The sequence below is a fragment of the Eutrigla gurnardus genome (genome assembly GCF_963514095.1).
Source record: "Eutrigla gurnardus genome assembly, chromosome: 12".
Classification (NCBI taxonomy): Eukaryota; Metazoa; Chordata; class Actinopteri; order Perciformes; family Triglidae; genus Eutrigla; species Eutrigla gurnardus.
Genome location: NC_139926.1, coordinates 23,688,958 through 23,713,346, shown reverse-complemented (window position 1 = coordinate 23,713,346; position 24,389 = coordinate 23,688,958). Strand labels below are relative to the sequence as shown.

General features: G+C 45.2%; 1 protein-coding gene across 5 annotated transcripts in view; it reads right to left on the bottom strand.

The window, feature by feature from the left end:
* Positions 1–24,389, bottom strand: part of hdac4 (histone deacetylase 4) — a 109,740-nt gene that overhangs the window by 40,421 nt on the left and 44,930 nt on the right. For 3 of the 5 annotated variants that reach the window (XM_084022827.1, XM_084022828.1, XM_084022831.1), the window contains 5 exons: positions 8,254–8,454; positions 7,829–7,974; positions 7,083–7,254; positions 4,825–4,945; positions 3,535–3,653 (listed from right to left, as the gene is read on the bottom strand). In XM_084022827.1, the coding sequence (XP_083878953.1) occupies positions 3,535–3,653; positions 4,825–4,945; positions 7,083–7,254; positions 7,829–7,974; positions 8,254–8,454 (759 nt within the window). Of the gene's footprint in view, positions 1–3,534; positions 3,654–4,824; positions 4,946–7,082; positions 7,255–7,828; positions 7,975–8,253; positions 8,455–14,212; positions 14,476–24,389 lie in introns of those variants that run through there. The other 2 variants (XM_084022830.1, XM_084022829.1) reach the window with 2 other exon arrangements.

Sequence of the window (24,389 nt, the reverse complement as noted above, 5' to 3'; positions counted from 1 at the left end):
GTAATGTGCACCTGAGGAGAAAGAGAAGGGCTCCCTCTGTGTGTGTTGTAATCGGAGCTTCTCTACTTTCGTAGTCGCAGATCTGCTCTGGGCTCATACGGCGTTGACAGCCGATATCGGCGGTTGCGACTAGTGGCGTCACCGCGGAAACGCTGATTGCCCCTCACGTAAACGCTGTTAGCTCTGTCAGCACTTAGGCCATCATTTTCTTACGTTAGCTCAGCCAGTTGAGGGCCCTTAGAAACCCCGTATATAGCACCTTTAATATACTATATAGTACATGCTCTAAATAACTCTAAACGTCGGATTCTCAAAGAGAAATTGTGGTTTTCTTGTGCTTTGCCTCTGGATATTCTCTATTATTTCAATGCTCAAGATGAAAAACTTTCTCTCTGATCCACTCTAACACTAAAGGTGAAGCCCCCCCCAATCTGATGACATATCATTATCAATACCAGATTAAAAGTCACCATAAGTGGTGTTTAATATTTCAACAGGGAGTGGGAGGAGGAGGAGGAGGAGGAGGAAACTGGTTCTCTGATACGGAACACGTATCGATCAGCCGCTCGTGTGTTTTGACGGACGGGAGCCCCGACGCCTCGTGCCGGGGGAAGCCTCGCCGCTCTTCCAAAGGGAGGGAAGATTTATGGAAATCAATAGAGCAGCTTTGCTGAAAGTCATCAGCGGCGCTTCCCAGAAATATCTGTTGATGATGCATTAGACGGAGAGGTTGGAGGTAAACACACAATCGGATGGACGTATAGACCGGGTTGTGTGTGTGAATCTTTTACAACCAAATTATTGGTTAAACAGGGCGTCGTGCTGAGAAATATTGATTGTCTTCAAATTTCATATGAAAACCTATAACTATTTAAAGTGAATTAAAGGATGAGCAACAACGTATGAGGCCTTCTCATGGAGGTGAGTTAAAAGGTGCTTAAATGTGAAATTCAGGGCATTAATATTGCAGCAAAACAACAATTTGCAATATAAGGTAGTGAAGTAATGTCTATCCTCCCCCGGTAAACACTGGTAGCACTGCTGTTATTGTGTGCACTGTTCGTACTGTTAGAAAGGTTAGCTGCTAGCCACCGGCTCAGCATGTAGAGGAGAAGGCATGCTCTGAATTGACCCTTCTTCTGTCTGGATGACCAGCTGATGAGGTGATTCACTTACACACTGATCTGTAGCTTCCATCTTCATCTTTTAAACCTGTTTTCACTGAAGAATTAAGGTTGACATCGTGGATACTCACTGTGGAATCAATTTGTATAATAATACATACTTATTTATATCCATCCTCTATACAGTGCTCTACAATTAACTTATTGTTATTTTCTTTACTTGTATTCTTATCTCTACTTTTAAGAGTTTATTGTTTACTTTGTATATTTATTTCACTAAGTTTTTTGTAAGCTGCTGGATATCCAATTTCCTTGCGGGAGTCATCCCAAAGGGATCAATAAAGATCATTCTAAGTCTACTGTAGACCGTTCTGTCCACTTCTCTCTGAAATCGCCCCAAAAACGAGATAATATTCCTTCGGGGAGTGCAGTTAATGACAGCGTGGTTGTATCTCTAACGGCTCGATGGAGCAGCAGCGGCGCGGCGGGGTTTAGCAAAAGGGTCAGTTCTATATTGAGCACCTTATATTAGCTGGAAGTGGATACGGTCGTCCATCAAGTCCAACTACACACAAGTCATCTCCTCTGACATCACAGTCTGGTCTCGGGTTTAGAAGGAGGCTGTTGTGTTGCTCTCTAGTGAGAGATCCGGTAGCGCTCACTCACTGTCCTCTGCACTGAATTACATGCGTCAAAATGATGAGAAGATGTGTGCCATTAAATAAAGCACATGAAAGTGCTATATTGTGTGTGGATATCCTGCAGGGTTTACACGTCCAGCAGTGGTGTGGGAGTATATATATGTGTGTGTGACAGTTTGTGAAATAGTGAGGGACAAAGGGGTCAGCATGACAAGTCTGCGTCTGTCATGAAGGCCTCACAGACTTCCTGCCACAGCGTTTCAGAGTGGCCTTCTGTGTTCTGCATTATCACAGAGCCTCTCACACTCGGAAACAATGAGCCCCTGTTGGAATGTACTGTACGCTCCGCTCCGCTTCTCGTTGCACATTTACACGCATACATTGACCAGAAAAAAAAAAAAAAAAAAAAATGGGTCATCACCACGGGGCAAAAAAGAAAACGTCATGTGTGACGGCTCCTGTCGTCAGAGCGGCCGCACAACTGTGGCGACCACTGTCGCTCACTTCCTTCCCGGAGACAAGTTCATCTCTGTGCGCCCTTCTAATCTGATCCAGAGTCTGCCTGCTCACTGTTGACCGTTGACAGGACAGTCCTTCAAATGTCAGTATTCCCTCTCTGCCTCTCCTCACCGCTGACACAAAGACAAAAAAAAAGACATTTTCTTGCACGGTGACTTTTCTCAGCACCACAAAAAGAATCCCAAATCGCCGTTCCGGTGTCCCTGACAGTTGAAACTTTGTGTCCCGAGGTCGTGTGCCAGGACAAATCATTGCTGTCTTCCAGCTCACAGCAGGTGGGCAGGGGTGCAGAATACACAGAGCCGGGCCTCCAGCTGTGAAAGCAGGCAGCGATACTGCCAAGGCAGCTGCTCACGCTAAGTGAACAATCACAGCTTGGCCGTACTTGACTTGGACAGAAGGAGGGAGAAATAACAAGTGTGATGCATCCAAAAGTCAGGACACGGTGAGGGTTTTTTTTTAATTTTACGTGCTTCCTAGGACACTTCTCAGCGTAGTCAAGGGGTTTGTTTTTGTTAAACAGTGTGATCCGTGACGTCCGTGAAGGACTTTGCCTCAATGTGTTGGCTAATGTCTAAAAACAGGAGAATAGCCAACTGGCTTAAAAAAATCTTCTTTTTCCCTACACAAAATGATGAAGCACAAGGCTGAAAATGAGTAAGAACGGCTAAAATACTTGAATATTTCCACATTTATTCACAGTAAGACCTTGAAACCAGGAGGAAAATGATAAATTAGGACTATTTCATGACTGCAAACGATAACTTTCTGGAGTTTGAGCCAACGTTTGATGTGTCAGAGAGCCAGGCAAGATGTTTTTTCTCCTACTTTGAGTCTTTATGCTAAGCTAAGCTAACAGGCTGTGGCCTCCAGCTTCATATTTAGCTTCAATTTTCCATCGAAATGTTTCTCAAGATGTGGAACTATTCCTTTAAACATCTTTTTTTTTTCTCGTTTAAGGTTCCTAATGTTTTAATTTAGAGTTCCACTCATCCACCGACCCTCATTTACATCAGAATGGTTCAAAAGACCTCATTAAATAACTTTTTCATATCTTTTTTTTAAGACTATTTTAGGGGCTCCTTTAAATCCTCCGGCGGCTGACTCCTGGTTCATCTGCCTGACTTTGAAACCCAATAAGCCATTTCACTTGCAAATGCAGTGGAGGGGGAAGAAAAGAGGAAGATTAGGGCTCCCCTCTGGACCTGTTTTTAAGAGGTGGAGGGATATGGATGTGAGGAGTCCTGTACCTGTTTTGCGGAGGGGGAAGTCGTCCTTGGAGTCGTATGTGCCCAGCATCGGGTGGGTGTACGCCGACATCGCCGTCTGGGGAGGAGAGCTCTGGTCCAAAGAGCTGTGCTGGGTTTTTCTGCAAGGAAATAAAGAAGCAAATATTAAATATTAATGCATGCTGTATATCTACTGTACCTTACCCGATTCTCCTTAAACACACCAATAAAGCCAGCTGCCGTCTCCCTCCCCAAGGTCAACACTTTAAAAGACGCGGCGGAAGGCAAAATGTGGGTGGAATGGAGAGAACAGATAAAGAGGAGGGAGAAAGGGACCTGAAAGCATCCTCTGCTCTTCTTTTTGAAGGGTGGGTGAAATAAAACAGAGGCAGGGGAGGAGATGCAGGACGACATGCAGCTTAAAGAGGGAAAAAAACTGTACTGACGAAGTGAGGAGGAAGCAAACAGGTAGGAGAGTAAAGAAACGAGCGATGGTTGTGACAGAAAACCGTTTTCCTCCATCGTCTGGTGCCTTGGCAGGAATGTTTTGACTGCTTCAAACCTCTTCAAATATTTAAAGCGTGAGAGATGCCATTGTCTTTTCTTCTTCTCAGCCCACTTCAAACGCACAGACACCTCAAAGGGAGCCAGCCGTCAATCACCGAGCTCCAAAACGGAGCTCCATCAGCGTCTTCACCCGCAGTTTCAAGGCGACTGGCGAGGACTCGTTGCCGTCGGTAACGTCTTACGACAGTGCACTTTTATGCCGCTAATAATTGCCGCTTTTATGTTTGATACCTGTGGGCATTTGTTTTTTGCTTAGATATGAAAAGGTTTATAAAAAAACCCACAAGAAATCAATAAATGCTGATGAAATCTAAAGGTTTGGAATGTTTGTTCTTTGAAAAACGTCAAATTTAATGAATCGCTAAAAGGTTTAAGTGAAAAGATTGCTTCATAATGCAGCTTTTCTCTTAGATTTAAGTGTGGGAGTTAAGCATAGAAGTATTTTTTACAGATATGAACTAACTTTACAATACCGAGCTCATGAATTCTTTCTTTAAAAATCAGTTTTTAGATTCGACAATGATGCTTGCTATAGAAAATTCTGGGCGGTTCGATGACATAATGAGCTGCACACACAACAAGAAAGCTCCGCCTCCTTCCTCGTACCAAACAAATCGAATGAAATGAGTTTGATGAATGAGATGCACATTGGAATTGTGGAGAAACGTGACCTTCGCGTGACCTTTTCACAACCCGTCACATCCCGAGCCATGAGGTTCTGTAGCGGTGGGCTGCGACACTCACCCATACCAAAAGCGTGGGTCGCTGGGCAGACAGTGGTTTAGGTTTCGCTGAGCCAGGGCTTTCTTCTTGTTCAGGACAAACTCCTGAAGTCGCATCTTAACCTCTGTACTGGCGACTGCACCTGACGGAGACGAGAGAGAGGTTTTATTTATTCATTGCCTCATAATAAAAAACACCTTGCTTCCAGTATTGCGTTTGCTCCACTCCCCCGACTGTACTTCCTGTCCAGAATGTGACACTATGAATATCACAGCAAGCATCCGTCCATACTTCCGACAGCTCTGTATCTACATGCAGAGCGCTCAGTGTTGCATCACAGTTTCACTGGAATTCCACAGAGATGACAGCATGTAAGGTTCACTCAGCTGCCGGTCTCCCCTCAATTACCACCCTCGTTTCACAGCCAGCGAGGAATCGTCCGGGGAGGAGAGGCGTGGATGAGAGAGGGAAAGAGACGCAGGAAGGAGCGATGAAGGTGAAGGAGGGTGTTGTGAGAATATGTTTTTCTAGGAAGAGTGATAACAGGTGATGTGTGGAGAGAGAGACGGTAAATACAGTATGTGAATGTGACAACGGCTAATATGGGCTCCCTAAATCACGACGCCGCTTCAAGCGCTGACATCCTTTATATGTCTGCTTTGCCACTGAAGGAAATTGGCTTTTATGAGACTGCCTTCCATGCGATTTATTGCAGTACTTAACAAAGCTTCCTCTGTTTACGAACCCAGTGCTCTTTTCCACAGACGTCAAACTTGTAGGCTCACTTCGCCCCGGCAGAGAACGGAGGAGGAAACCGACTTTACCGACGAGAAGAGAGAAAAAATATCTAAATGTTGAGTATATTCAAAATGGATTTTTGAGAAACCACATTGTAGCGTTTCCATAAAAAAACAAACAAGCAAGCCAATCATCATAATAAAACGCAGTCCTGATGACTGATTAACTTTACTGCACGGATTAACGAGGAAAACATCTCTGTCGTCATACTTGCGAGTGAACTTTGTGACTGTGGGCGTTATTAAGGGTTTAAGTGAGTCATTTTCTCCTCATTAGCAGCCGTTTTAATCCATTTACACCGTGTGTGGCTCACGTGAATGACGAAGGGAAGCCGCTCCGCCCCGTTTTTACCCGTTAAAAGTCCTCCTTCAAGCGGATGCAAACACACGAGTCACACATTAAGAAAAGTTCATATAAATTCCTTCTTTCGATTAACGTAGCAGACTTATGGGCCTCCTCTGTTTGTGGTATGAAACAATTACAGGAACAAGGGGAAAAAAAAGGCAATTACTTCCAAGAAACAGACACTATTTCCTTCTGCCTGAGGAAAATATGCAACAGTGTGAAAGCTGGTGGACGGGACGGCGTTTGTGAGTCCAAGAGAGAGCACTTTGCAGTAAACGTAGCATCAGAGCTCTCAAACCTTAATGATGACAAAGAACGACTCTGGTTTCATGGGTTTGGCCATTAGTGCCATGGCTCATGGTCGCTTTTACACACCAAATTAATTGCTGAGATTTAGCAATGAGGCAACATTGAAAAATTAAAAAATGAGGTTGTAAACATTTCTCCAGAATAGCTGAACTTATTTGGAAAAGCAAAAAGGGGAAGTGTAAAATGTGAGCCCGTTGTAAATCACCATTTTCACATCCACTTCCTAATCCATCTCTGACTTCCTCCTATTCACTGTAGTTGTGCCAAAACCGTTTTCATACGCAACAAGGGATTATTACCAAAACATTTCTGGCACGCTTTTGATTTATCGCTGAATCAAGTGGTTTAGATAATCTGGCTAAACTGCTTGAGTTTCTGACTCGTTCTCAGCGAGTAGTTTGACGAATACAATGTTATCATGTATCATTTTTAAATAGACACAATTCTCCTTTAAAAGCAAGAAAGAAATATGAAAGTGGATGTAGTCAGGGGACAGACTGCGTTGACGTCATCGCTGTCATTTTGTTTGAGGAACATCACTCGAAAAAAAGAGAACAAATTAAATTAAAAAAAGAATTTAAAAAAACGAGGTGTGCCACTTGAATGTCTTGCTCCTCTCGACCCTCTTATTCTGAGATTCGGGCTGCTCTGATCGCCGTGGCGACGAGGACAGGTGCTGTGGTAATGTGACATGGTCATCACCACGGCAACAACAGATGTTGGCAGCAGCGAGGCGATGGGAACGTGAATGTGTGATAGGTCATGACAGCTCTGGTTCACGTCACTGCAGGTCACTCTACATTTCCTCCGGGTTCGCTGCTACTTACTCTCCTGCCCCCTCTCCTTGTTTTTCAGCTGCAGGAGTTTGTGTTCCCGCTGCTGCTTCTCCATCTCCTGCTCGTGACGCTGCCGCTCCATCTTCCTCTGGTGCTCCAGCAGCTCCTGTTGGTGCTTGAGCGCGAGCAAATCCTGTTGGTGCTGGTGGAGAGAGACACAAGACTATGGAAGGGAGATAAAAGTACAAGGAGACAGAGAAGATGAAGATAAAGGACACCACACGGGACGAGCAGACTTGAGAAGACATTGTTGTGACGAGCTGTAACCACGGACTACCGGAGAGAATCAACTATTTCCTTAGCTAGCTGTTCTTAAAAAAAAAACAGTCAAATATGCTAAATGCTAGCCGCGAGACTGGAGAACACACCGGTTATTTTCATACCCATCCTCACTGGCCGACTGTGTAGTCGTGGCAACGCTAGCGAGGCTTTCTAGCAAAGTGCGTCAATAACACACACACACACACACACACACACACACACACACACACACACACACACACACACACACACACACACACACACACACACACACACACACACACACACACACACACACACACAGTTGGTTTTATTGGGGCCAGGGTTCCCATGGGGATGACTAAGCAGCAAAAACACTGCCATCAGATCAGATTACACTCACATCACTCTAAGTGTACACATGCACACGCCTCCCTCCCGTCCTTCACGGGCTGCGTTTCTGCTGACTGCGGCCCCGTGCCCTCCCGTCCGCTCACCTTGACATGCTCCTGCAGCTGGACTTCGTGTTGCCGCGACAGCTGCTCGTGCTGCCGCTGGAACTCGGCGATGAGGAGCTGTCTCTGGAGCTGCTGCTTGTGTTTGAGGGATACCAGCTCCTGCTGCAGCTGCTGCTCCTGGTGGTCTGCGGGAGAGGTTTTCAAGACCAGAATAGAGCGTCTGGAGGCTGGGGGTGGTGTTTATGTTCATGTCTGTGCAGGTTACCGTGAGAAACACTATACTGCTCATCAAAATACATTAAAGTACAACAATACATGGTGTTTATTTCCCACTATACAACGTCTCATAAAAGGAAAGTTATCATAAAAAGTTTCTAGTGAAAAATGAGGGACTTGTTACCGAAATAGTCCTAAAAATAAAAAATAATGGCGCTAGGGACTTCGAAGGAATCATCACTACTTACTGATGACCGGCCCGCGGCCCGGCTCGGAGGCCGAGGAGACGGGCGGCGTGGGGTGGGGCTGGGGAACCAGGCCGAAGGGGGGCTGCTGGTGATGGTGGTGGTGGTGGTGGTGGGAGTGGTCCACTACGCGCAGGTCCATGGGGAGGATGGCTGTGGCGGTGGGGGGCACCTGCATGGGCAGTGCTGCCGTGCTCACGTCCACTGGAGGAGGAAGAGGAGGAGGAAGAGGAGGAGGAGAGAGAAAAGGAAAGTTTGTTTAGAACGGGCTGCAAAATAATGCTTACAATGCAGGTTTGTGGACTTAAAACTGTGGAAAATCAACCACATGAAGAACACACACATGTATCCTGATGGAGTTAGTAAAGAAAACGTCATTTTGTTCTCCAAATGAATTAAGGTCCAAAAAGGTTTCCTTTCATTCCTCTCTGATCCAAATGAGACTCATGAACACTCGCTACATATCGGCTGAAGGCAAACGAGGGGAGTTGAGCCTGTTTTAGAGTTGTAGACATCGGGTAAGAGCATCGAGTGGAGAAGTCCTGAACGCACACTTCCGCGTGTGTTTGTGTAAACAGATGAGGGGAAAATAGAGCAAGCGCAGGTAGAATGATGAAACATGGCAGCGGAGAGCGAAAACAATCCCCCTGCAACATGAGTTGTGCCACGGGGGATTTGCTGACACGCATACCGACTTATTGTGTGTATTTGTGCGTGTGTGTTTGTGTGTGTGTTTATGCGTGTGTGTCTATGTGTGTGTATGCAGGAGCTACACTACATTCTGCTTACTGTAAGTGCAATGCTGACGGTGGGACTGTATGTTTGTGTGACGTTGAAGATGATGGATTCCCAGTGCCATCGCACATCAGAGAGGATATAGACAACCACACACACACACAAGTACACACACTCTGCACAAACACACAGGGTGAGCATCCTAAAATAAAAAGGTCACAGGTATGAGCCCTACGAATGTCAAGTCAAGAAGTTAAAATGTCACCGCTGTAAAAAAGATAAACCAAAGCTCCAGATATACAAAACCACTTTGTGTCACAGGCCGTGTGTTCTGCTCTGAATAATCCCGTGAAGAAGAACAGGCTGTTGAAACATGGATACTAACAGCAAACACAGAACGCAAAATCCCCACGTCAACATGGCTGACATGCAAAACCAAAAAAGAGTATTAGTGCAATCAGATTATTTCTCCAAAACAAGCAAACAACACAGCAGCTTACACACAACCAGTAGAGGAACAAGACAACATGACAAGAAAAAACGCAAACACGGTCTTTAAACTTGAAACAGGCTTGATGTTTCTGTCTAAAATGGGCAGTGGCAGATTAAGGATGGGTAAAAACACAAAATATGTTCACAAAAGTAACTTAAATAAACTGTCTAGCTTGTCATAATGGTAGTCAAGTGAAAAATAGAGCCTGAATTCACATTTTTATTCAAGCATGGAGACATTATTCAAGATTATTGTTGTTTTTTATTTTTTGAAAAATATTTGTTTTTCCACAAAATGTAAAGAGATTCCAGTATATTTTTATGGTGTTAAGCATTTTTGGCCAGGATAAACATGGCATTTTCATATTGTCCAATGTCTATATTAGAGATGGTACGTGCAGGCTAAGGTAATATAAACTAGTAAAAGTCATAAATATAGTAATAAATAATATCTGAACTCAAGATCGAAGCCTCCTGTGTATCATTCTGTCTTATTCCGGGTCGATGCTCCGTAGAGAACCACCTTCCACCACGCCAAAGCCCTCTCTGCCAGTTATCAATACCCTTAAACCAGCGGAGAGCCCCTCCCACCTATCACGGACGTCCTGGGCGTCCCCGGTGACCAATGAGGTGCTGATGGAGTTGCAGTTACTTGCTGAGACAGCCAATGACATCTTTGGTACCGGGCAGGTTTTGAGTGCAGGGGGGGAAATGTTACACCACCCGACGGGACGGCAGTGGAGAGGAGGAAAAGGGTGTGGCCGGGCCAGACATGCTGGTGCTGCTGCACTGGTGCATATGTGTGTGTGTGTGTGTGTGTCACTATACTTGTGAGGACTTGTTTGAAAGCTGGACATTAGGAGTGACTATTTTTCTGTTTGGACTCTTATTTTGAAAAGATGAAATAGTTGATAATCCGACCACACGCCGTTCTTGATGCTCATAAAAGTCAGTTGCTGTTTATTCTGCATTTTGATAAATATTCTGAAGTCTAAATATCAGTGGTGTAGCGACGGGGAAGCTGTGTGTGTTAAAATGATCCCTGGACCTCCGACCTACAAACGTGTATGTTTGCCACTTCCAGATAAACACGCGATAAAAAAGCGTATAGAAAGTGGAGCTCATTAGAAGACGCCACCGTTCTGTCCTCCTCGCTCGGAGCCAATCATCCGTGTTGTCCAAACAAAGCTTGGGTAAGCGGTCAGCCCCGCCGTCACCTCCCGTCCCGTCTCAATGCATGCTTGTGCACACGCATGCCCGTCAACTGTCCAGCCACACATATAATAAGCAGTAAACATCGAGGCCAAACACACAAACAAACCTCTTGTTGGGTCAGTGCACTTCAAAACCGAGAACTCTATTAGGACCCATTGGGCCCCAGGGGCCACAGCGCTACGGTGACATACATGTGTGGAGCTTCACCTCAATTAACGCCTTTTTTTTTTTTACTGTAGGTTTTCCCATACAGACTTGACGGGAAGAGCCCGGCGTCCATGTTTCTTCTAAATGGGCCCCTGGACTTTGGCCTCGCACTCACTCCGGACCCCACGCTATTTATGTACGGTTCCCCCAAGTGCCTTCACTCAGTAAACAGAGCAACAGGCTCCACAAAGGCTGTTTGTGTTCACAGACAAATAACGATCCCACTTCAAAACGACTAAATAATAATCTACACATGCTGCTTCCACGCTTTCACAAACAACAACAATCCAAGCAGCCCTTTTGGGAATATTTAATGGGATATTTTTGGCAGATTTTACTAGAAACCAAGCTAATAATATATCAATAATTTACAAAGGGGGATATTTAGGAAGTCACCAAAACTACATTTGTTTCCTTAATAGGAGGTGGACTGAGCCGGGGATGAGATATGATTTATCACGAATAATCGTGAAAAAAATAAAAATAAACACGCTGATGAGGTGAATTTCCATTGTCTGGATAATCACAAATATCATCACGAGTGATTTTAAAAAGCTGTTTCTCTCTTTTTCATGGTAGAGAAGTTAAAAAAATATATTTTTTTCATAAAAAAAAAAGATGTCTTATCTGTTTTAACGCGGCGATTCCAGGATGTTTAAGTGCCATTTTTAGTGCTTTTATTTTGATAATTATCAGGATATAATCCTGAATCACATCGTTACCAAACCTGCACAGCTTCACCTGCTGAGATACGAGCACGAGAGTTGGGTTTATTAGACGGGCACGTGACAAAACTAACTGTATTTGCACAAAAGTATATTTTTTTGTGTTTCCATGTGCAGTATAAAGTACATGTATGTTTTATTACATTGTGATGAAGTGCTGAGGGATGGAGAGGAAGGGGGAAGGCTAACCACTGCTGGCTGGCACGTTAATATACTGAGTGCCACAGCCGTCTGCCACCCTGTCACGCCGGCTACACACCGAGGCGTTCAGGAACCTTCCCATGTCCTCTGTGTATTCTACATGTCAGCACCTGAACCACACGTTCATCACTAGAACCTCAGCGTGTCCAAAGTGATTTTATATCTACTGGTGACGAAAAGGGGGGAAACCTTTGGCTCAGAGGCTCGTGGAGCCGTTTCAGACTTTGCAGAATTGGACCATGATACCGGTTGAAATCAACATTTATCAAAAGCTGCTGTTGTGCTCTGATTGAGTGTCATTTCTAAACTGTTCAGACTTTTCCCACTGAACTGATTAGTTAACACGATTCTGCTCTGGATCATTTTGAGGCTGTCAAGAAGGTTTGATAGCACACATCTGTGGTAAATCAGACTCTATTTATCACTTCTCCACGACGACAGCGAGCTAGAAAAGTGAAATTTACGATTATTCCGATAATAGAAATTCATCTTATTGTGATTAAATCGCATCTCTTGTAACGAGTGAGTGACGGATGTTGGTCATGGCGCCACACGATCACAGCACTCGTGCAGTACGACAACAACAACAACAACAACAGCAGCAGCTCGCTGAATTACCATCCACAAGCACACGTTTACAATAATCAAAGCTTTGTGAATGGCAGCAGATAAACAGGACGGTATACAGCGACCCAGCAGGGGGGGGCACCTGTGGAGTAAACCAGCCCGGCTTACAACGATGGCACTCCGTGAATGTGGCATGAGGTAATAATGAGAGGAGAGGCGGCAGCACAAGCTGACTCACCGTGACAGCAGCGGGGCATTATAATGCAAACATTCAAAGCTGCAGGCAAAGCTGAACATGTCCCCATGCTACGTTGCATTTTGATCCTTTCAAGAAAAGGAAAAGCATCTAAAATGTCAGCACATAATCACGTGTTCTTTTTATAAAAAGTATTCAGTGGTCTCTAAATGTGTTTTTAAATGTGAAGCAGCCAAAGGACCATTAAAGCCATGAAGGGCCATTAAAGATGAGAGGCGGAAGGAAGATAAACGCTGTTGATTTCCAGACGGGAAATAGTGTTTACTTTGGTGAAATCCCATGGAGTTGCGAGGTTTCCCCGCTGCAGGCACGATGATGTGAACTCCAGCTGGTGAAATGTCAGCCTCTCTCGTCCCTCGTCTATTTAGCCATCGCTCTCTGATCCCGTCAATCTCTCCCCCCCCCCCGTCCCTCCTCTCACGATCATCATGGATCACACAGAGGGAGTTATTTATAGACCAGGACTCCCAGAGGGGGGGAGCTCCTCGCCCCACCGGGCATCTCTGCACTCAGACAAAAACCCCACGCATGTTTAGGCACACGAGGACCAAAGTGCACACGCTCGACACTCAAAAGTAAACGGAAACAAAAGCTTGTGGATTAGTAGTAGTGGTCGCTGACATAGGTGCTAGCAGAGGAGGGAGGCAAACGCCATGGCGACCGGCGGGATTGTGGCCAGGGGTTGGTTGGACAGGAGGGGGGACAAGGGGCGGGGCTAGAGACAGAGGAAGGACCAATGGTGTGGAGCATTTCAACACACGGCGTGTTGAATGCTGTGCCGTCGGGTTCAGGATGGGAGTGTGCTGATGTTTATCCCCTGTGGCGAGGTCGCTTGTTGGACTGTAATGTCACCGCCGCTTTGTTTTCTTCATCCCTCGCTCTCTCCTTCTGTGAGCGAGTCGACACCCACCCCACCCCGACTCAAGCCATCGTAAGAAGCCAATCAAGTCATGAACAGGTATATATTAGCTCCATCACTGTGTGATTGTGACAGACGTACAGAAAGCAAAGACGTGGAGGCGTGGAGCCACATGGTCACCACCACTTATTATTGAATGATTGAAATGAGAAGGAAAGCTGATTTCTTTGTTGTTTTTTTTGCATTTAAATCAGTATAGGATTTTTTTTTGGTGGTTTAAACCACTTACTTTAATGCATATTCACACACACACACAAACACACACACACACACACATGCATGTACACAATCGGCTGTGTGGAGGAACAGACAGCCACCGCCATCTGCTCCATTCAGTTGGAGGCTGCACTGAGACTCTCCCATACATCACTACCATTCAATAAACACTGCCACTACTCAAAGCTGCACGCCCACACAAACCAACACACGGATACATACCGCTCCTCTCCCTCTCTCCTCACGTGAAACACACATCGGATAAGCCAGTCTACATAAAACACATGGATGCACGCCAACTAAAGACAATAAAAACAAGTCGCGAGTGAAAAATGAATCCTTTTCAAACCAACGCCACATTAAAACAATGCAAACACACACACACTCCATCCGAACAAACAGCTTGCAGAAGTGGAAGAGCCGTCTCACCCATCAGTTGAGCCGTGCTGTCCGGTGGCGGAGCGTTCCGGAGAGCGAGTGTGAAGCCTACAGTATCTAGAGAGAGAAAAGTGCGTTCGGAGCCAGAAAAGTGCGACTGAGCAGAGCCGTAAAGTCCACTGTGTTGTGAAAATACAGCGGAGCAACCTGGTTTCTTTCACCCCTCTCTCTCTCTTCCTCCCTGTCTTTCACAGTGTCTCTCACTCTATCGCCTCTCTGTGTTTCTATCTCGCTGATGTTGTTCGCTCTGCCCTCCGGCTGCCACTCTCTCTCCCTCCCTCTGTTCCTCTGGTCCCCTCCCACTCTCTCTCTCTCTTCCCCCCTCTCGCTCTCCCAGTGACATCAGAGGGCAGTCTCAGGCATGTTGAGCATTTTATGGGAGTCTCTCTCTCGCTCTCTCTCTCTTCCTCTCTGCCAAACTCACAGACCTGCAACGAGGCAGAGGGCGTCAGATTGTGATCAAATTCTCATTTGACTAGACAAACTCTCTTATAAAACACCTCTGCCTTTTCTTTTCTTCTTCTTTTTAACTGAACAGAAGCTCAATGGTGTTGTAGCTCACATTTCTTGGTGTGTGTGTGTGTGTGTGTGTGTGTCACACACACACACACACACACATTCCTGGACCGTCTCCATGCAAAACCCTCCTACACACCAGCAGCCCAACAGAACAGACAGTTGTTGTGAAGTTGACTTGATGATAATGGCTGCTGCTCGACTGCAACTGGAACACTTTACAACCACTGAAGACACAGCCACACACACACACACACACACACACACACACACACACACACACACACACACACACACACACACACACACACACACACACACACACACACACACACACACACACACACACACACACACACACACACACACACAGCTCGATATCAAACCTCAGAACGTCGTGAGTATCGTATGTTATCACTCTTTGCTTGGATGCTCCGTCACGTCTTCTTTGCATTTTTAAAGATATATATTATGATTTGAATGATATGAAGGAGGCTTACATTTTTTTTTAAAAGTTACCAAACAAAGAGAGAGACACTAAATCAGAGGGGAGATACAGATTTCTTCACGGATGTGTTGCAGATGAGTGATGGGGTCTGGAATGAATGATAATGAGGAGCAATTAGGGCAGTTGAAGGACTCGCCTATCGAGTGGCATCAGAGTCCACTAATGACAAGTGCCCCTCTAGAGGCGACACCTGACATATGTCTGACTGTTATATCAATGGGCCGGCTTGATCCTCGGCCAATGGCGGTGAATGGAAGCGGGCAGGATGGGACTGACTGCAAGTATGCATAGTTTGTTTACCCGGCGAGTGTTTAATTGTATGAGAATTACACACATTTGGGCCAGTCCTCATTTGACAAAGTGGCTACTTTATAATCCCCGGTTCAATCGTTCAGGGCTCAAAGACCGGAGGAGTGAGGGAATGCCGTTCGGGAATTGAACTTGACGGTTTTGGCAGCGAGGAATCCGACGACTCAAAGGGGCGAAACGCGGGGCGGTTAGAGAAAAACCTTCATTTTACCCAAATGTCCTCTCACACGCAGGAGTGACAACCAATAGCGCTTGAAAGTTGTTTTTCTACAAGACTTTTCCATTACGCTAGAGGCTCTAAACAAAATGAAGGAAAAACTGATCCCAGCAATCAATAGCTTCTTAATTCTCCACTATAAAACTTTATCGAGCTATTGTCAGAATACACCCAGCCGATCGCATGTGGATATGTAAATGACTCAACACTGAACCGTACGGCTGCATTCACACCAAAACATCCTCCCATTCATTTGAATGTGGATGGTGCATTTGGGTTCATGCTGAAAAAATGTGGCCAAAAGTAGAACCTGCACACAGCACGCTACGGTCAAAAGGTCAAAGGGGTCGATCGCATGAAATCACTCCAACAGGCGAGTTGAGCGTTAATATAGTCCCGTCGTCTGATTTGATGTAATGCAGTCTACGTGTGAACAAGGAGCAATCGTACGTAAGTCAAAAAGCATGGGGTGTGTCCTCACAGCAGCATCAGACGTCACAACTACAAGTGGACATGGGTGGATGAACGCTGATCTATATCCTAAAAGTATGCAAAATACAACAAAACCCAACTGGACCAACTGCATTCAGGTGCAAACATCAGGCATCTCTTCTCGCCTTGACTGAAGATGATGACTAAGGTGTAAGTTGACCCTGTCAGGTAAAATAAAACACCTATTCCTGCCGGAGTTCAAGCCCAACAATGTGAGACCACATGCAAACCCATCAATTACCCGACACTTTAAATCTTCCTGCGAACGCACTGATTTTTTCCCCCCACATATCTCTTCTAATATGCGTGTGTGTAATATACGTGTGTGTTTGCAGGAGCTATTTTTGAAGTTCGCCGTCGAATCCAGGAAGTTTTGTTTGATCAGACAACACACCCACACACCTGGCTGAGATAACGCTCTGCCGTTATCAGCCCGTTGTACGGTGTTGACGTCAAAAGGCTTAGCTAAGCTCCGTGCAGCCGTGACACTGATAACAAGCAAACGCTGCCGAGGCTCAGACCATAATAGCGTTCAACGAATTTCATTTTTAGGAGTGACAGTCGGCGAAGGGGGAGGGGCAGTGGCCGGGCTGAGAACGAGCACCACGTGAAAGTTTGCAGTTAAAAAAAATCAATGTATGGACATTAGGTTAGGAGGAGGGTAACACGGACAAAGATCAGCGGCGGTGAGCCGGCAGCTTGGCAAACAAAACCCAGCAGTGGGACACATGTGGGCAGCCTTTTGAAAAGATCTATTTTGGCCGCACAAAAGAGAAGGAAACAAATCCACAAACTTGTTGAAAAGCCAGTGTATAAGAACAGGAGCCCGCTTAGATGAACTACATATTATGCAAGCCAGTGCAGTGGGCGGCACAATGCATGCATGTGATCGCTACACAAAATTGCATCAAGGGTGTGAAGTTACAATAAAATAAAATATAAAAAAAACACACAAAATGCATTGTAATCTGCAACGAATGCGTTTCCATGTTGTGGTTCAAAAGCAGATGCTTTTCACTGCTGTTGTCTCACTGGGACCAGCATCCAAATCATTATGCCTATATCATGTAGGGATGTTGCATAAGAAAAATCCAGCTGTGATATCAGTTCAGACCAGAACCACCAATCAGGAGCTGCTTTTAATACAGCAAATAAAAGTAAAATGATCGACTTTATTTAAAAATAGAAAACACAACAACCAGCACATGACAACAAAGCCCCTCCACGTTTACAGACACTAAATTACACATACACACAACCACGTGCCGGGGTTTGGCAGCATATAAGGGCCTTAATGAGTAGAGCATGCGTGCGTTATATGCAAACACGTATGAATGAAAGTGAGATGTGAAGATAGGGAACGTGGACGTGGAAAGATGGCTCGCTACAGTTATTTGCTGCAGCCTGTGAGGGGAGCAGACAAGGCGATAAGTGAGCATATCCGAGATAAATAACCCGTGTAGCTATCTGCATCAGAGTCAGCGCGCGCGTGCGTTAAATAATGCATGTGGCATAATGATTGCAAGGCATGCTGAAATACACAGTGTGGCAGGCAGGCAGACAGGCCTGATGAATAAGTAATGGACAGGGGCCGCTTCATAATGTACACACGTGTGTGCACACACACACACACACACACACACATTCATGCTGAGGCGAGAGAGAGGGGGAAAAAATAGCAACTCTTATTTTTGTATCCTCTTATGCTCTTGTCTTCCCCCTCCTCAGTGCAGTGACAGGAGGAGGAGGAGGGGGTTGCTTTTTTCATCCAACTCCCCTGAGAACTCCCCACCCGACTCCAAATATGTGAGATACTGTGTCGTTTATTATTGATTTAGGTTATTTATAATACACACACTCTCTCTCTCTCTCTGCAACCCCCCCTTATCTCACTCTCTCTTTCTGTATCCGTCTCCCGTCCCGTTCATTATTATCTTAGTCTCAAAATAAAGATACCAAATCTGAAATGTGTATCCAAACAATCATTATACTTACTAAAATTATCTTTTTTCCAATACCCGTCTTTGTCAAATAAAAAACTGATTTTAAGACGGCTAATTTCTAATTGCAATCGACTTGGAGAGCCTGGCCTTCAGTTTGTCTTATGTCTTCATGTAATCCTGCTATAAAACACTGCTGAAGTGTAAAGAAACTGTTATCGCGTGCCAAAAACTTGCACTCTCTCTCTCCCCCTCGCATATTCTCTCTTACTTAGCCAACGCGTGGCAACAGACTTGAGGTTATTAGAAAATATTTAAGGCTTAACAGATCAGCGCGAGTGGAGGGTCCCGAGATATCAGCTGTGTTATCGCTGAGTGTTTCCAGCGGTCGTTGGCCTCCTGTTACGCCGCTCTCGGTTCCATGAAATATGTCAACAATGGAACAACAACAAAAAAACTATTACGTAGAATGGGAGCAGCCCCATTATTGGGAAATCAGGCAGCTTAAAAATACATCACTAAAAAGAGGAACACATTTAAGATGGCCTCATTAAAACTTACAAGCATGAACATCTTTATACCAAACAAACCCCTAAAAAGAAGAATATGTTATGTGTTTGTAGCTCACCAGGGGCATTTTGGAGACTCCATAAAGGCCAGCATTGTGGAGCGTGTGGCTCGTAGTGGTCTAATGGACTCCTTCAGGGTTATGTTTAGTCTCTTTGTTGCCTCTCTGATTAAAGTCCTGGTCCTCTCATGGCCGGTTTGTAATGATGCCATATTCTTTCTAGTATGGATCCAATCCGTTAGATCGTATGACACAAACTATTATTTAACTACTTATGGGACTTCTGAAGATAACGGAAGCACCAGAACTGGAGTTATTATACGTATATAAGTATAGTTATAGTATATAAATATATATATGGAGAGTTGTCAGATATGATCATCTATTTTACAGTGAAACAATCAGCAGCCTGTAGAGGTGATTAAGTGAAACATTTGTCTCTTTATCGTGACATGTTTATGTAGATAGAAGATTTTAACCAACATCTATTTATAACCAGAATCAAACGACACCATAAATAGGCTTTTCTTCTCATGTCGTGGCACAAGAACCTGCCAACACAAACAAACATGGTTACGATACAAGGTTGTTTAGTCTGGTTGAATCAGATATTTAGTTTGCTGGATTCATTTCAGCTGATCTGAACACAGGAGTCGTATCGTAGCCACTGAGACCCTTTAGAGGAAGTGGTCTCGTTTGTTCGTGGTTTGTGACTATAAACGTGTACTCTTAAGTTTGAGCTAAATGGCTCCCGGACCAGAGAAAGAACCGAAGCCTGACCTGGACCGGTTACAAAGCATGCTGCCTTCGTGTTATCTGTGCAGATAAGACCTTCTTCAGGACCTTTTTCCTGTGTTTACGTCCTCACCCAGACCCCAGAAAATATCTATTTTTGTTCATTTGTATTTTTGTCTATGTGAAAATGAAGCAGATTAAAGAGGACAAGTTTACCATCCATTGATTCAGGCCAGAGCAAACAAACTGCAGGTTTGTAAACCTTCCATATCTGGCTTGTGCAAAATTTGACTTTGACGTCAAGATTTGATTAGATTGCAATTTCTTTTCTTTTTTTTCCCCTTCAGCACTGACGGAGTCATTTTTGTTACGATAAACAGTTCATTGGTTTCATGTCTTTAAAAAAGGTATCAATATGTCTATCTTTTGCTTTGAGGATCGGAATCTAAAACTCAATCTGATTTATTTCTGATTTAGAATAAAATCATATCCCTAAAGGTGATTTCTGCTGTAGAAACCAACACACGGTACAAACAAAAGAGTTCACAATCCTCAGCTCGAGTTCACCTCATGCTGCCCATCTGATCTAGTTGAGGTGACCACATAAACCCTCATAACAGGAACCAGCTCCTAACGGCTCCGAGGAAAGACCTCAAAACATAAAGGCATCAAAGCAGCTCCTTATAAACCAGACACGGTAAGAACAGGAGACGTGGCTGCAGCGGGGAGCTCCGTTCATTCATATTTTACGCCCTCTCGTTCCGTCTCAATGATAATGCCTTCCCAGTCTGTGCCGAGCTTGCAGCAGACAGAGAGCCATTAGCTGTCGGCCATGCTGAACTGAACTTATGAGAGATGTCGGCTTCCCACACTGCACCCTGTGCACTTTACATCACATGGGTCACAGGAAAGCCCCCTGTGCACTAAAGCCGGACCCACAAAGTGGTGCAGATGATATCAAATGAAATGTGGCCCGATCAACATTTCCTGGGAGTATTTATGACGTGCAGGTAAAGACGGTTAAGTCACAGATATTAATGGAGGCTTGATGTGAGCGGTAACGGAAAAGCAATGGAGGATTCACACAGGGAGAAAATCCAGCTACAGTTTCCTTCATGAACCAACGGTCTGCGTTTGATGACACATCTACCTGTGGAGGCTTGTTCATTCTGATCATCAGCAGTTCCACAGCACTCTATTCCTGAACCCATTTTTCCAGTTATGCAAATACAGGAGTCTCTCCTCAAAGACGTTTTGCAAGTTCACCCCACTTAAAAAAAACGAGTTGGAATAATTGCAGACAGCAAACCAAGGACTATTGTAAAGTAAAATGCGGTCCATCGCCGACGGCCATGCTGTAGCCATTAGGCTGCGGGATCGGCTGTAATGAACTCTCCTTCCCGGACAGGGAAGGGCCAACCCCTGGTCATGGTGGTGTTGTTGGCCAGAAGCTAGTAAACCCCTTTGCGAGCGCAAAAACAAAGGTTTGAACCCTGGAGTGGTCATCCATAATAGATAGCTTCCAGAAGACTCCTTCGGACTCATATGGTCCGAGGGCCTTTAAAAGCCTTTACAAAACAGACCTCTGCATTAACAAGGCGGTTTAAGAGGAAGTGAAATGGCGAAGCACGGCCGGAGACAAGTGAAGAAATCCATCTGTTCTATCTTTACATCTGCACATAAACGGATACGATGTAAATTCATAAATTGCACAACTTGTATATACGCTTGTTAATTCCAGCAACTGGTTCAATTTTAGCACAAACAGTAATACTTCATCCTGCCATGAAGGATGGGTGTTTGGACTTTTCAGACATTTCAACTGAAATAGGTATCTACAGAAGTGTGCAAGTAGTTTGTGCACTAACAAGAGTTGAGCTTCATACGTTTCCTGAGGACAAGTGAATAAACGCAGGCACAAAGGAAGATAACTGGTGTTATCTTTAATCATCATTATTTGGGGATTTGCTCTCCACAAGTTTCTGCAGCTGTTGATTCCTTGGCTAAAGCTTTGGTATTTGGATGAAGAAAAGACAAATTTAGACTAAAACCAACATTATATACATTCCTTACTTGAGTCTATTCATCACCAGTCCCTCTGTACCATTTGTAAACAAAACACTGCCGATCCTTTTTCCAGTGTCTTCTTCAAAACAACTCACTCGCCAGACGTCTGGGTCTTGGAAAGCTGAGCCAGCCAGTCAGCAAAGCAAAACACACCAGGCCGTATGCAAAATTCATGATATCGTAACATGGTAAAATCTTTTTTTCCCCTCTACAACATCCACACAAACACACTCTCTCTCTCACACACACACACACACACACACACACACACACACACACACACACACACACACACACACACACACACACACACACACACACACACACACACACACACACACACACACACACACACACACACACACACTCACACACACACTCACACACACACTCACTCACATACACACACTCACAGTCCAACCTGCTATAGCTGTCAGGATAATGGCACTGATGCAGACAAAGTAGGTTAAGGCATTGCCTGTTCTGCTGGAAGACAAAAACAAGTCTGGCTCTGAGCACTCTGCCATACTTTCTTAGACCCGCCTGTGAGGAGTGTGCATGTGAATGTGTGTCTCTTTAACCGGGTTGACATGAAGGCCACAACCCAGGGCTATGTCTGTAGATATGATTAGACACTGCTCTTGTATCACCCCCTTTATAAATGCAATCTTTCTCTCTGCATCAAATTGACTTCACCTCTGCTCTCCCAAAAACGCTGTAAATCGGCTGCTGCACGCTGCCTTAAACACGGTTTCGGCGGATTATACGTGCAGTGATTTGCAGCTTCTGTGTTTTATTCCAAATAGAGGGGAATTACCCTGAAACTGCTGAAGGAGCGGCGATTTAAAACGAGACATGGTATAATTCAAGAAGATGGGCGATTATACTTCAGTTCATCAGAAGTTCACGGTAAAGCATTTGGAAGCATCCCCCGGGCCTCGACTACGACACGGTCCTTAGTGTTCGAGGCTGATAGTGGCGCAGAAGAGAAGCAGCTGCCCACCGACTCCTGCCTACACCAAACTGGCACCAGGCGGGAGGGATCCGTGCCAGGTCAGGGAGCGTGTGTGTGGGGGTGGTCGTGGGGGCTTTGGGGAGCCCATCTGGGGGAACTGGCACCGGGGACCGAGGGCCATGTGGGCTCCCTGGTGAGCACGTGTATACAAAACAGGTTGTCTTCTATCAGGAAGAGTGGCAAGTCAAGCAGGAGCTGATTGAGTCTGTCATTGTTGGGGCGAAGGAGTATAATTCACTACTTGAGTTAAGACTAGATCTGATCTGTTGCCCCCCAATCAGAAGGCGACTCCTCCAATCCACAAGTAGAAGAGTCGTTTGGCAAGATGCTGAACCCCCAAAATCTGTGCCATCAGAGTGTGTGTGAATGAGAAAAGACTAGAAGAGCAGAGGTCCATTAACTATAGATAATAAGGTGATCTTTAATTTGACCATTGGAATAAGATAGCTTGTACACCATGGATGAATAATATTTCTAGGGGGGGAAATCTCTCTTTCCCCTGAGATTTTGAGTATCAACTCAGCAATCAAAAATATTTGTGAGAGATAAAAATAGAGAAGCAGGTGAAAATGAGGTTGTTACAGATTAAATGTGCGTGTCTGCCAAACTCCCAAATCATGGTGGAAGGGCTTGTTCCTTTACATTAGCAGAGCAAACACACAGATTTACAGCGTCGGGATTAAGGTCAGACACACACACACACACACACACACACACACACACACACACACACACACACACACACACACACACACACACACACACACACACACACACACACACACACACACACACACACACACACACACACACACACACACACACACACACACACACACACACACACACACTGAGTAGAGAGGGAGGCAGCGGGGGTCTGGCCGGCAGACAAGTGTCTCGGCGCGGTCATGGTGACCTACAGACCGGGTGTCCTCTGGAACACACCTCGCTCCCCCATTTCTGGCTTCTCGACACTAATCCCGTCCCCCTTTCAACTGCTCTCCGCTCTCGTCATGTATTCCATCTGTCATCTCCAAATGCAGAGTTCATCCCCCCTCCGTTCAAAACGGGGAGAGATTCAGAAGCCAAGGAGGAAGTCGAAGTGATTAAATCACGGGCCAAGGTGTCGACTGTTAGACAGTTTCTTTACAAAGAGATTAAGGTCTATGAGTCATGATGCGTCACTACGTGCGCGGCAACCTTTGAAGCTTTCGAGCTCGGACAGAAGGAACTTCAAGTTCTTGGAAAATACTGAACATGCAGATCAACAGCGAAGATGTAGCGTACGGTGCAGGTTGCTGTGACTCTGGGTCAGTATGTGTACACCTGCACACCTGCTGCTTAAATTAAAGCTACTCTAACAAGGAATTTGGTGTAGCATGTGGAGGTTCCTGTGGATGAAAGCGGTAGTGTTTCCAAGCTCAAAGTCCTGTTAGAAAACTTCCCATTTTACTACTTTTTTTACTGGATCTGGGCACCTCCGAGGTGGGACCAATGACAAACATTAAGAATAACTTCATGGAAATAGCCAATCTCATTTGGTTCGAAACACTTAAGAGACGGTCTACCCGTCCTCTAATGTCTACTTCCAGGAGGACACGTCACAAAGAGCATACGTCCTCATCAAACAGCAACAATGAGCTCAGTGTCCTCCAGCCGCCGCCACAGTCACCAGATCTCAATCCACCACAGCAGCTTTAGGGGATGTGGTGGACCGGGAGAATGTGCACTCAATAAATCTATGATTCATGATGCCATCATGTCAACGTGGACCAGAACCTCTGGTTCCAGCACCTTGTTA